The sequence below is a fragment of the Mesitornis unicolor genome, unplaced genomic scaffold (genome assembly GCF_000695765.1).
Source record: "Mesitornis unicolor isolate BGI_N332 unplaced genomic scaffold, ASM69576v1 scaffold47875, whole genome shotgun sequence".
In the NCBI taxonomy this organism is placed as follows: domain Eukaryota; kingdom Metazoa; phylum Chordata; class Aves; order Mesitornithiformes; family Mesitornithidae; genus Mesitornis; species Mesitornis unicolor.
This window is the reverse complement of record NW_010187083.1, coordinates 4514-18201: the sequence shown is the minus strand read 5'-3', so window position 1 is coordinate 18201 and position 13688 is coordinate 4514. Positions and strand designations below refer to the sequence as shown.

The following is a 13688-nucleotide window of genomic DNA, read 5'->3' as shown; positions in this document are numbered from 1 at the left end:
AGTCTCATCTTTTGTCTTTTCTCCTGCTGCTTCCGCATAGAGGTCCTTGTATAAAAATGACAGAGCAGGTGGCTCCTCTAGGAGCTCTGGATTAACTGCAGCAACAGTGGTAGGGAACAACAGAGATCGCTCTAGCACTCCTTCTTCGGAATCAAAGAGTGGGTTCCCTGGTGATTTCCATTCATCTTCTACACTTGTAACCTTTCTGCTGCCAAAATCAATTGATTTCTGCAGAAGTAAAGGTTTTGGAACATCTGCATAAGGCTGCATTTTGCTTTCTTCTTTCACAGCACCATAAAAGACTTCATCCAGATCCTCAAGTAAGGGAAACTCCTCTTCCAAAGTATCAGCCTCAGTGGTTTCTTTAAAAGATATGACCTCTTCCACAGGTTCACTGGGATCTTCTGCCACAGGAAACAATGAACTCGGTCTCTCAAAATGTGGCTTAATTGGGGATTTATCATCAATCAACGTATATTTTTCAAAATAATCCACATTGGCCATACCATTATTAGGATCCAACACTACATTATTATTGTCTTCTGGCAACATGGGGTTTTCTTGTTGTGTTTCTCTAGTTTCCTCAATGTCATCATTTTTTACCAATTCTTTCAGTTCATGGCTTGCAGGCTTTCCCAACACTGAGCTTTCAGAAATTTCTGTGGTTGTTCCAGAAGGTAGGCATCTATCGCCATCATCGGCTAATTTTCTTTTAAATAGAGGATTGGTTTCCAAGTATTCCAGTTTATCTGGCATGTGTTTACTTTCTTCTTGATCAACAGATGAAATATGCATAGGAGCATGAATATTGAGTATTTCATAACCTTCTGAAATTATATTAAATAGATCCTTTTGTTCAGTAGGCTCTGAAACATGCTGACTCTCTTCTGGAGCACTTGCATGTTCCATTTCTTCCTCTTCTTCTCTCAGGTAATGTTCAAGCACTTCAGACACTTTGTCTACCTCTGGACATTGCATTGCTTCCATTTTTTCAGCGTTTCCAATGCTAGTTTCATGCTCTGGAACTTTGTCTGGACCTGGGTTATCTCCTCCCAGAGATGGTAAATCATACCTTTGTGCTCTGTGACTTGTGTCTGAGGACACTCTGGGGGAAGTTTTGCTTGACACTGATTCAGAACCTCTAAACATTTGTTTTTTATTCTGTGTAGTACCATGAACTGTAAGTTCTGTGCAACTTTCAGATGGGAATTGTTTTGATCCAAAGTCAGAAGCTTCATTTGGAGGAAGTTTAATTTCTTGCCTGTCTACTTCTGTAGCTCTTATTGGACTAAGTGAGCGAGACTTCACCTCTTCTGCCAACCAGCTAGCTAGTCCAAAAGGTGGAATATCTGGATTTTGCTTTTCATCAGAACTAGAGCTAACAGGCTTCATCTCTGCTGAAGAAAGACTGCCCTGTTCACCAGAATAATGTTGAGTATTTTGTGTCACAGTTTCAGAAACAAGATCTGATGAAACAGCTCCCAGATGCTCTAAGGATGCATCCTTTTTGTCTCCAAAACATGGTTGCAGTTCACATCTATCCTCTCCTTCAGTATAAATGCCTGAAACTATGTTAGATTGCTTTCCAAGTATGCCTACTATGGCAGATAAAGATGGTGGAATATTTTGTTTCTTTTCATCATCAGTGAAAGCTACTGTTACTGACTTTTCAGGTAATGTATAGAAAGGTGCAAATGAATCTGATGATACTGCTTGCTGGTCTGCTACAGCAGTCACTTTTGACTCTGTGGTCACTGACCTTGGCACTGTCTGCACATCAGGTTGCATTTCTTGCTTATCCTGCTCAGTAGTGTATTTGGGGGAACTTCTTACCTGCTCTGATGACAAATATTTTGTGTCCAACAAACGATCTTGAGATTCTTTCTCATCTTGGTCTTGTGTGTGCACTACAGACATAGCCTCCAACTGCATTGTCTTCAGGATTGCTGTTTTAGGTGAATAGAGCTGATTTTTTTGCAATTCTTTTTCATCATGTGGTGGAATTAGGTGTTTACTCTCTAATTGTGCAGACTGGGGAATAACTGGCTGCATGCTTTGCTTTTCTTGTTCAACAAGGGACCATTCAGGGACCAAATACTCAGAGATTGGTTTTGAATAAGATGGAATTTCTTGCTGACATGTTTCATCAGCTGAATAAAGCGGAACTGAGGGTTTAGACTCCAGTTTTGTAGGTACAGTTAAATAATCTTGACTTTCTAGAGTTTCTGCTTTATCTGTAGAATATGATAGATTTAATTGTTCAGATTCTAATTGCATAGCTGTGTGGAGGTAATGTGGAGTCTGTTCTCTCTCTGTTTCAGGTAAAATTACATGTTCAGCCTCTGACTGTGCAGCCACAGGCAAATGTAGAAGACTGCTTGTATTTTCTGCATCTCTTCTTGCAAAGAAGAAACCTGATTCAGGCTGGACAGTTTCTGGCTGCTCTGTTTTACTGTGGGTATAAGATGAAGCTAAGTGCTTGGGGGACAGGCCTCCACTTACAGATGAAGACTCTGGGCTTTCTTGTGGTTTTGTTTCAGAGACAGAATGTGAAACACCCAAAGGTGTTTGTTCGGTAAGAGATGAATATGGTTGATTTTTTTGGTGCTCTGCTTCCTCAGTGGAAAAGAATAAATCTTGTTCAGTTTCCAACTGAGCAGTTAGAGATGAAGTAGTCCCAGTGTTTGTCTTCTCCAAATGTCCTGCTCTCAGCGGGACCACTTCATGTTTTTCTGCTTTGTCAGTAGGACATGATAAAACTGATTGCTCAAAGTCTGGCTGTACAGTTCTCTGCTCCTCGATCCTGCCCAAGGTATGTGATACAGAAGGTGTTTCTGGTTGCTTTCTTTTGACAACAGAATGCAAATTAATGCACTGCAGTTCAGGTTGGGCCCCATCCCTCCACTTCATTTCACCCGTGAAATACGATGTCTCTGGATGCTCCAGCTGGGTGGCCTGCAGTTGCTCTCCCTTGCCATAGGAGTACAATAAATCTGGTTGTTTCATTCCATGAGTCTCTGCTTTGCCAAGAGAATATGACACATCTGGACATTTTGATTTCAGTTGTGCTGGTTGCAAATGCTCTGCTTTTCCTGTGGAATATGAAAAATCAGAAGGCACAAAGCCTGCTTGTGCAGTTTCCTGTTTTTCTGTTTTGCCAAGTGAACGTGATAAACCTGGTTGTGCTACGTCTAATTGTGAAGCTGATTTCTGCTTTTCTTCACCAAGGGAGTGCAAAAAGCCAGGCTTGGCCATTCCCTTTTCCTCTAGTTTGCCAAAGGACTCCAAAAGCTCTGGCTGTTGCAGTACTTCCTGGGCAGGTTGTGACTGCTCTGCTATGCCAGCTAGATAGCATAAATCCATTTCTTCTTCCTCTGGTTGTTCAATTTCATGTTGCTCTTGCCGACCAGTAGAATATGATGAATATGGATAGTTTGATTTCTGATGTGTAGATTCCTCTTCTGTTTCTCTAACAGGATAAGACAACTGTGGATGTCGCAAGTCTGGCAAAATCATTATTTCTTGTTCTCTTTTGCCAGGAGAATACAAGGAACCTGTATGTTCCAGTTCACCTTGCACAGTTTGCATTTCATCTGTTTTACCAAGGGCACATGTTAAATCTTGTTGCCCTAACTCCATTTGTGTTGCTTCTTGTGACAGTGTTTTGCAAATGGAAAATGATGAACCGGAAGGTTCCGGCTCTGGATGTGCCATTCCTTGTTTCTCTCTTTTTCCAGTGGGGTGGGTTTTCACAGGCTGCTCTGATTGCCATAGTGTAGATGGTGGCTGCTCTACTTTGTCACTGGAATATGACATATCTGGATGCTCAACCTGTGGTTGCCCTGTTCCTCGCCATTCTGTTTTTCCAGGGAAATGCGGCAAGTCTCGGTGCTCGGCTTCCACTTGAACTTGTGGTTGTTCTGCCTTCCTAGGGCAAGATGATAAATCTGGTTGTTCTAACTCAAATTGTGTGGTTTCCTGTTGCTGTGTTTTATCAGTGGAGTAAGATAAATCTGAATGCTCCAACTCCTGTTTTGCCATTTCTGGTTGCTCTTCTTTGTCATAGGAATACAAGAAGTCCAGGAATTCACCTTCCAGTGGGGCTCTATTTGGTTGCTCTGCTGTCCCACGAGAACTTGAAAACATCTGCTGTTCCAATTTCAGTCGTACTGTTTCCTCTGGGTGTAATGCATAGCTTCCCCTCTCCTGTTTGACCTCCAGGTGTGCACTTCGTTTTTCTTCATTAACAGAAGAGGATAAATCAAGATGCGGTACTTTGCCCATGGCATCTGAGACTTCTGGATGTTCAGATGCCATGGGAGCAGGCCATGATGGCTTTGTTTTGATGAAAGAATGCAACAAATTTTGTTCTTTCAACTCTGGCTGTGTTGTTTTATAAGTTTCTGATGTGTCAACAGAGAATGACAAATCTGCATATTCTGATTTTGCTTGGGAACTTTGCAGTCCTGTTTTCCCCATAGAGCACTGCAACTCAGAGCTTTCTGCCTGTATTTTTGCACCTTCCCATTGCTCTTTGCTGAGAGATGGTGAAACATCACCTGGCTGTTCCTGCTCTGGTTGAATCTTTACTTGTTGCTGTACTGTACCAGTGGAATGCAATAAATCTGGATACTCCAAATCCACTTCAGCAATTTGAGGTTGGTGTGTTTCACCAATTGAACATGATAAATCCATTATTTCTGCCTCTGAGTGTATGATTTCATGGTGTTCTAATCTGCCAGCAGATAAATCTGCACAGTTTGATTTCGCATGTGCGGTTTCTTGTTCTGCTTCACTAAGAGAAGAATATAACTGCGAATGTCCCAATTCTGGCTGTGCTTTCTCTCCCTGTGCAGTTTTTTTGAAAGCATGCAAGAAGCCTGACTGCTCCTCTTGAGCTGTTTCTGCTAACTCTGTTTTGCCAGGCAAAGATGATAGGCTTGGTTTTCCTAACACCAGTTGTGTAGTTTCTTCTGTTTCTATTTTATCAATGAAATAAGATAAAACAGGATGCTTTGACTCTGGTTTTGCCAATTCTTTTTGCTCCACTTTTCCACTACGAGATGATGCATCTGAAGCTCCTAGTTTCTCTTTTGCAGCTTGCAGATCCTCAGGTCTGCTGACAGAGTGTTCCTCAACAGGGCATCTCAAGGCTGTGGGCTCCATCCCTTGCTGCCCCACTTTACAAGTGGGGGGTGGCAAATCTGCGCAGCCCAGCTCCTGCTGGGCAGGTGGGAATTGCTCTGTTTTGTCATGAACATGAAACACATCTGGCTGTTCCCATCCCAGCTGGGTCCTTTCCTGCACTTTGTTGAGGGGACATGCTAGACCAGGCTGTTCAGGTTTCAGCTGTGCAGTTTCCAGTTCTCCTGCTTTGAAAATAGAATAAGGCAAATCAGGAACCTGCCCTGGTTCAGCCATTTCTTCTTCTGCTGTACCCACAGAAAGGGTCAAATGTGGAATTTCCACTTCTGGCTGAACCGTTTTCTCTTCTGCTTTTCCAAAGGGGTAAGTTTGTTCCATTTCATGTTGTACTTTTTGTTCCACCTCTTTGTTGTCCAGAGGATATATCACACCAGTGTGCTCTGCCTCTGACTGGGCCATTTCATCATCTGGCCTGTCAATGGAAAATGATGAATCTGGTTGTTCCACATCCTCTTGGGCATGTTTTAATTGCTCAGTTTTACCAGGAGAATGTCGTAACTTTTCTTGCTCTAACTGCTGTTTTGTGGTTTGCTGCTGTTTTTCTCTGCCAACAGAAATTTTTCGGAGTTTCTGCTCCAACAGTACTACTTCTTGTCGGTTTGTCTCATCAGTGGAATGTGGCAAATCAGGATGTTTCATTTCCCACGGTGCAAATTCTGTCTCATTTGCTTTGCCAGGGGAATATGTCAAATCTGGATGTTTTGACTCTATTTGTGTAGTTGCTGGAGAAGTTCTTTTCCTGGCCACTTTAGGCATTTCTTCATGTTTAGACTCAAACTCTTGACTTTCCTGTTCCTTGGCTTTGTACAAGGAAAAGGATAAATCTGGATATTTTGAATCCAATTGTGAAGTTTCTTGCTGGTTTCTTTGGTCATCAGAACATGATAAATTTGGGTATTTAGATTCCACTTCCATATTTTCATCTTGTGCTGCTTTACCCAGGGTTCCTAGTGAATCCAAATGTTCAGGTAATTGTTGTGTTTCTTCCATGGAGTATGAGAGCTCTGGATGTCCTGACTCTGGCTTTATGATGTCACCTGGTTTTGCTTCACCACTGACACCTGAAAAATCTGGATGTTTCATCACCAGTGGTGCAGTTTCTTGTTGCTTCAAACAAAACGGCAAGGTTGGATGTTTCAACTTTTTTTGTTGCTCAGCTTCTTGAAAGGAATATGATGAATCTTGATATTCTGAACTTACTTCCATTTCCAGTGGGGCTTCTCTTCCATTGGAAGATGGCAAAACTGTTTCCTCCAGCTCTGGATGTACTATTTCTTGTTGCTCTGTTTTGCTGGTAAAACATGAAAGAAATGGTTGCTCTGATTTGTTCTGTGCCATTCCCTTCTGCATTTCTGCACTTGCATAAAATGCCTGTTCTGGGTGTACTGACTGTGTTTGCATTTCTTCTTGCTTTGTTTGTTCTCTGAAAGAATATGGCAAAGATGGATGCACTAAGTCTCGTTGAGCTGTTTCTTGCTCTGCCAGATTAAATTGATTTCCGACCTGTGACTGTTCTTTCCCCCAAGTTTCCGGCAAATCTGAATATTCCATTTCTATTTGCATAGCTTTTTGTTGGGCTGTTTCCTGCTGTTCCAGCTGTCTTTGTACTATATCTTCTTGTTTCATTCTGCCAAAGGAATGTGATACATCTGGCTGGGCCACATCCAGAGGTGGTGTTTCCTGTTGCTGACTACCAGCAGTGGAACAGGAGGGAAGCAACTGCCTCTGCTCCATTTGTGCCATTTCCCAGGGCTTTGCTCTGTCAATTGAATGCAAAGAGCCCAAAGATCTTGACTCCACTCCTTCTTGCACTACTTCTCCAGTGGTGGATGAGAAATTCCAGTTTTCTGAAGCCAGTTGTACACTTTCATGTTGATTTGCTTCACTAATGAAACATGATGGCTCCGGACCTTCTAAGTCTCTTTGTACAACTTCTTGTGCTGTTTCTCCCTGGGAATATGGTGAATTTGCTTGTTCCAACTTTGGTTGCAGTATTTCCTGTTGTTCAGTTTTGTCAGTGGAATATGGCTGTTCTGCCCTCAGCTGTGAGATTTTATGTTTCTGTTCTTTTCCAGTAGAATATGACAAAATCGGATGCTCTGTCTGTAGTTGAGTAGTTTCTCCTTGCACTCCCATGGCACAGGAGTACAGCCTTCCTCCAGGCTGTGAACCCTGCTGTACAGCGTGCAGCTGTTCTCCTTTGTCACCAAAATTTGAGAGGCGAGAATTGTCCAAATCTGCTTTTACTAATTCTTGATGCTTTGTTTTATTTGTGGGACGTGGTAAATATGAAAGTGCAGTTTCCAGATACCCAGCTTGCTGTGTCTCAGCTCTTCTGGTGGAATCTGATGTAACTGGATGTGCCAACTGGAGTTTTGTAGTGCTTTCTTTCTCTGCTTCTTCCATCAAACATGACAAATCTGACGGTACCAGTGCAAGCTGTGCTGCTTCTTCGGGCTCTGCTTCTTCAAGGGAATAAGACTCTGGCTGTTTCAGGTCAAAAGGAACAGGTTTTTGTTTTTCTGCTTCTTCTCCAGAAAATAAAGACTCCTGATACTCCGTTTCCAGCTGTGCACTTTCCGATTCCTCCATTTCTTCCCTGGATAAAGAAAAGTCTGGATGATCCATCTTCAGCTGTGCACTCTCTGATTCTAGCAGTTCTTCTCTGGAATACGAGAAATCTGGGTGCTCCATCTTCAGTTGTACGCTTTCTGATTCTCCAGTTTCCTTGCTGGAGTATAAGTAACCTGGATGTTCTGTCTCCAGCTGTGCACTTTCCGATTCCTCCACTTCTTCCCTGGAAAAAGAAAAGTCTGGATGCTCTGTCTCCAGCTGTGCACTTTCTGATTCCTCTGTTTCTTTCATGGAAAAAAGCAATTCTGGATATTTTGTGCCAAGTTTTGTGCTCTCCGATTTCTCTGTTTCTTCCCTGGCATATAAGAAATCTGGGTTTTCTGTTTCCAGTTGTGTACTCTCAGACTCCTCTGTTTCCTTTGTGGAAAAAAGCAATTCTGGATATTCTGTGTCCAGTTTCGTGCTCTTTGATTCCTCAATTTCTTCCCTGGAATCTGAGAAATCTGGATGCTTGGTCTCCAGCTGTTCACTCTCCAATTCCTCCACTTCTTCCCTGGAAAAAGAAAAGTCTGGGTGCTCTGTCTTCAGCTGTGCACTCTCTGATTCTTCTGTTTCTTCCATGGAAAATAATTCTGGATGCTCTTTCTCCAGTTGCAAACTCTCTGATTCCTCTGTTTCTTCCCTGGCATATGAGATATCTGGATGTTCAATCTCCAGTTGTGCATTTTCTGATTCCCCTGTTTCCTTTGTGGAAAAAAACAATTCTGGATATTCCGTGTCCAGTTTTGTGCTCTCTGATTCCTCCGTTTCTTCCTTGGAATCTGAGAAATCTGGATGCTTGATCTCCAGCTGTGCACTCTCCAGTTCTTTCATTTCTTCTCTGGCATATGAGAAATCTGGATGTTCTCTCTCCAGTTGTGTACTTTCTGATTTCTCAATTTCTTCCCTGGAAAATGAAAAGTCTGGATGCTCCATCTCCATCTGTGCACCCTCCAATTCTTCTATTTCTTCCTTGGAAAAAGAGAAGTCTGGAAACTCTGTCTCCATCTGTGTTCTTTCTAATTCCCCAGTTTCTTTGCTGGGATATGAGAAATCCAGATGCTCCACCTCCATTTGCACACTCTCTGCTTCTTTGCATTTTTCAATGGAAAAATCAGTATGATTCGAATCTACTGCTTTATTTATAGCTGAAGTTTTCTGAGTTTCTTCTGGTTTTGTGTGAATAGGATACGAAATGCCAAAATATTTAGAATCTATATTTTCAGGAATAGGTGGATTTAGTTTAATTCCTTGCTCCTCTGTTTCCTGAAGGGAGGATGAAAAGTCTTGTTTGGACTTTGTCTGCTTCTCTACGTGAACATTTTGACTTTCCAGTGGTGGTGTCTTTTGACCTTCTCTTTTTTTAGCGGAATACAGTAGACCTGAAAGACCTGTTTCTGACAACACCGTTGTTGATAAGTGACACTCAGTTTCTTGCTTCTCTAATTCATATACAGAATCTGGTAAAAGCACATGTTTGGACTCAGATTGTTCCATTTCTGATGACTGAGGAATAACATCCTCCTGACTTGTTTCAGACAGAGTGGAATACTTGGATTTAGGTGATGGAGCATTAGGTAAGTATAACTGAACTGCTAACTTCAGTGTTTCCCTCTCAGGATGCTCTGACATGGATGCTGTAGGCAAAATAGGCTGGGTACTTTTACTATCTAATTCCTTAACAAAATCTGCTGAAACAGACTCTGCTGCAGGTCTGGACTGAATTTCCTGCTCCTTAAGTTCATCCAGATAACCTGATGCTGTCAGAAGGGATTGGTCTGGTTTCTTGTTTGCATTTTCAGCTGAGGGAGGCAGCATTTGTTTCTCTGATTCCTCATCAGACTTAAATGAAGTGGAGGTTGTTTGCTCTGTTATTGATGTTTTGACTGCAGGTGAATAGCTTTGCTGCTTCCTGACTTCTTCAGAAGGGCAGGACTTCAGTGACTCCCCTGATACTTGATTTGGAGTCTCCAAAAGAGATTGTCTGTCTTTTCTTTCTTCATGTTGAAGAGCTGTTTCTGCACTAAAGGTTGAAAATTTGCTTGGTTTATCTTTTTTTCTAACAGGTTCAATATTTTCAGATGAAACATCACCTTTATCAGAAAGCTGTTTTTCAAGAGGTGTTGTTGGTGAAGAATAGCTTTGATTTGCATGTGATGTGGGTTGTTTTCTTTGCTCCTTTCTTCTCTCTGATGGTGTTTCAAGTTTTCTACTTCTTGTTCTGTGGAAGGCTTTTGACTGCATTGCCTGTGAAAGCTCACTGAACTTCTGCAATCTTTCTTTTACTGATGTTTCAAGGAACTGTTCAGGATCTCCTGAAACTGAGCCACTTCTCTGGATTCTGGTTTTCTCCAGTGTTTCAGGGGCTGGCCCAGCCCCTCCAAAAATTGTGTTGAACAGCTGGATTCTAGCTTGTACTGGTCCTCCAAGGATCGGTCCTACTTTTCTCAGTCTGCTCTCTCTAAATATTGATCTTATCGGAGCACGTTTTACTGGCTTTTTTGCGATATACTCTAGATCTTCTTTGTCATCCAGCATTTCCTCATCTGTGTCTTGTGCTTCCAGCTGTTCGACGTTCAACATGGAGGCCTGCACATCTCCTAGAATGGTTCTTGGTTCTTGCCTCTGCATTCCAGAAGAGTCACGTTTTTTATTTCCCTGACCTCCCTTCAGTCTTACAGCCACTGGCACCCTATTTGATGATTTGCGCTTCCTTTTCCGAATAATCTTACCTTCATCCATAATAAAGATAACTTTTCCTGGAGGAGAACCTACTGGTGAACTTTCAATACTGTAGAGATCAGAGGTTGTACTAGTTTCTGAGGCCCAGGGAGTGGAACACCTGCTCGAGCTGGTTTCCCAGGTTATCCCACTGTCTTCACTTTGAACTGTTACCATAGAAAAGGAAGGGTTAGTCATGATGTACTGCAGCTTGGGTTTCACATCTTCACTCTGGATAAGATCTTTTAAACTGAAAACAACAAAAGAAAAAGAAAGTTGTAAAAACACACAACAAATCAAATAATTGTGGTAAAGTCTAAATTTTTGCAGTAAAGCAAAACTACTTTTCAAAGTTGTAAAAATACTTTGTGTGCATGAATTTTGGAACACAAGCATAAGCAAAGTCATATTTCATCTGACAAATGTATTTCAGATAAATTTTTAAAGCTGCATGTTCCAAGGTTAGTTCAATGAAGGGGAGGTGTTTAAATGCTCTTGACAATGCAGGAAAACAGTCTTTCACCTGACCTTGTTTTGTCAGTGTGAGATTGAGCTGATTCTGGGGCTATTTCCCAGTGTGTGGTTATCTCACAGTATAATTTAAATCTTGCATTAAACACTTATAAGATACTGTCAGTGTTTTAATAGCACCCACACACCACCACTTGCTTTGCCCAAGTGTAAATGATTATACAATGCTCAAAAGAGTAGAGAATGCATCCGCTAGTTTGTTAATGTCCTATCATGTTTTCTTCTCTAATCAGTCTCCATATTTAACAATTTAGAATACATTCAACAATAAAAATATACTGAGCATTCCCCAAATTAAATAACAATGTTCTATAAAGCTATCTTTAAAACTTACAGTATGTAATCTGTACAATATCATATGTTGCAAGCAAATACCTCTCAGTTAAAAAAAGCTGGAGAAATGTTTTCTGGGAAGGTTTAGGAAAAAAATAACAGTCTTAGAAATAAGAGTGTAAAGAAGAGCTAAGGCAATTAAAAGACATAATATTTTTTAAAGTATTTTTAGGGTTGAAATAGTTATTTAAAAAAGCATAGAAAAGGTAATGAAAACACATCCCAAATATTTCTTGAGTACACAGTATTAATTTAGAGACATTGTGTTAGTAGCTGATGGAAAGAAAGGCAGAGCATCTGCTGGCAAAGGCAGAAACTTCAGTAGGGCAGAAGAAGCAGTGAAGTCTCTGTCACTTCCATGGAAGGATGCAAACCTACGGCCAAACAACATTCTACTGCCACTGGGCAGAGGGAAGGGTCACTTTCCAGGTGATTAGGATAAAGCACTTCTTGAGCAACAGTGAAGAAATCTGGCTTCCAACCATGGGATCGGAGGAGCAGAACCCATCTGACCAACTGCTGCAGGCTGTGGCCCAGCACCAGAGGTGGGCGTCACCCCTGAGGAGCAGTTGGCATCACTCCGGAGGGTGCCAAGAGCCTGGCAGAAGGCAGAGGTCTTTAAAGGAGGGGAAGAGGAAATCCTGAGGAGAGCCATAAACACTCCGTCAAGCAAACTCTCTGACCCATAAGGCCTTTGTAAAGCTCACCCTGTAAAACTGCTTAGTATCTATCAGAAACAAAAAGGTCATCCTGATACCAGCAGTGCTGGCCTTACCTTTCCGTGAATTTAGTCTCCAGAGCACAGCACAAGAAGGGCTGCTCTGGGCTGGCCCATGCTGAGGTATGTGCAGACTGATGCACAGACCATCTCATCTCCTATATCCTCGGTGCTAACTGAAGACTGAAGCAACCCTGTGGGACAACAGCCTGACCAGGCAGTGGTGGGACAACATGATATCAGAGTCCAGTGACGGGGCTTAAAAGCCAGTTGTGATGACTGGGTTGGCTTTGAGACTGTGACCAGCAGGACAGCTTGGACTAAAGCCCACAATTCAGAGTCTGACAGTGCAGTACTAAACAATCCCATCGTAGTCAAAAAAACAAACAAACTCAAAACCAGCCTCGAACAAATACAAAACCGATGATGTGCAGCTGATTATCTGCCATGGTGTAGTACTCTCTAGCTAGGCTAGCTCCAAAATGTAAGCTTTACAAGTTGGAGGAAGAGGGAAGGCAAACAAATCTACACCAACTTTGCTGCTAGCTCTTCCTTTGCCAGTTTCATGGCTTGACATTAGGTTGACTTAGGCATAATAAAATAGAATAGATCAATAGACTAGTACTAAGGAAGCTTTCAGGAGTTATTCGAGTCCACAATAACAGATGCCTAATATTTTTTTAGATTTTTTAATTTCTGAATAACTCTCATGCATTCTTTAACCTATTTTCTGCACTAACTGGTGTTATTAAATAAACCTCCATGCAGACCAGAGCAGCACTCCCCCTTCAGCTGATATTAGTGAACAGTAATGGGCTGCCCTGGCCTTGTCTATGCAAAAAGCTTGAATTATTCACATAATTGTCTCATTTCCAAGGTTGCAGTCACAGTTCAAGTGCCTGTACAGTGCAGTGAGGTGGTGCGTTATACTTTTAAGACCAGAATGGAAGACACATAAATCAAGCATTTTCTCCTTACTTCCACATGGTGCCCCAGATTTGTATACAGTTTGCACGCCACACAATAGTAGCTGAAAGACCCCTATCTAGTCAGATGAAATGTCTGCCATTTGTCCTGAAAAAGGACATTTGCAATGTTTCAGCTCCATAAATGCAGATGTGAAGGCACTGACATCCAGGGACAAAAAGCCAGTGCTGCCTTTTTTCGCATGTATACATTTCACACCCAATCCTGATGGCACCGTGTGCTGTCAGTCTGCCATTTCCATGCTAGGACATTGGCTCAAACCTTTTATAATTCTTGAAGGCGCTGACAACCAGTTTTGTGCTTCCTGTCATAATAGCTCAAACCCAGATTTTTCATATCACCTCCTTCTGCTTCTCACTACAAATACCATGCTGTGTCTGCTCGGATTTCAGGTTTGTAGCTTAGCCCAGCAGGCTGCACACATATTCCTTCATGTCTCACACCAGGAAGAGTTTTCATCTCCCCAGCTGCCGGAGCAGTCATGTTCAGACATGCTGAGTGAGATCTGTCCATCTGTGCTACACCAGCACCATCACACAGGAGCACAGATAGCACAACGGCTTTCCAAAATCCTCCAGAA

General features: G+C 42.1%; 1 protein-coding gene across 1 annotated transcript in view; it reads right to left on the bottom strand.

The window, feature by feature from the left end:
* LOC104541298 (cardiomyopathy-associated protein 5-like) overlaps positions 1-10789 on the bottom strand; it is a gene marked incomplete at both ends in the record, with an annotated part of 15162 nt that extends 4373 nt beyond the window's left edge. The window contains 2 exon segments of the mRNA XM_010185329.1: positions 3-8588; positions 8637-10789. Coding sequence (XP_010183631.1) covers positions 3-8588; positions 8637-10789 — 10739 coding nt within the window.
* Between the last annotated feature and the right edge of the window lie 2899 nt (positions 10790-13688).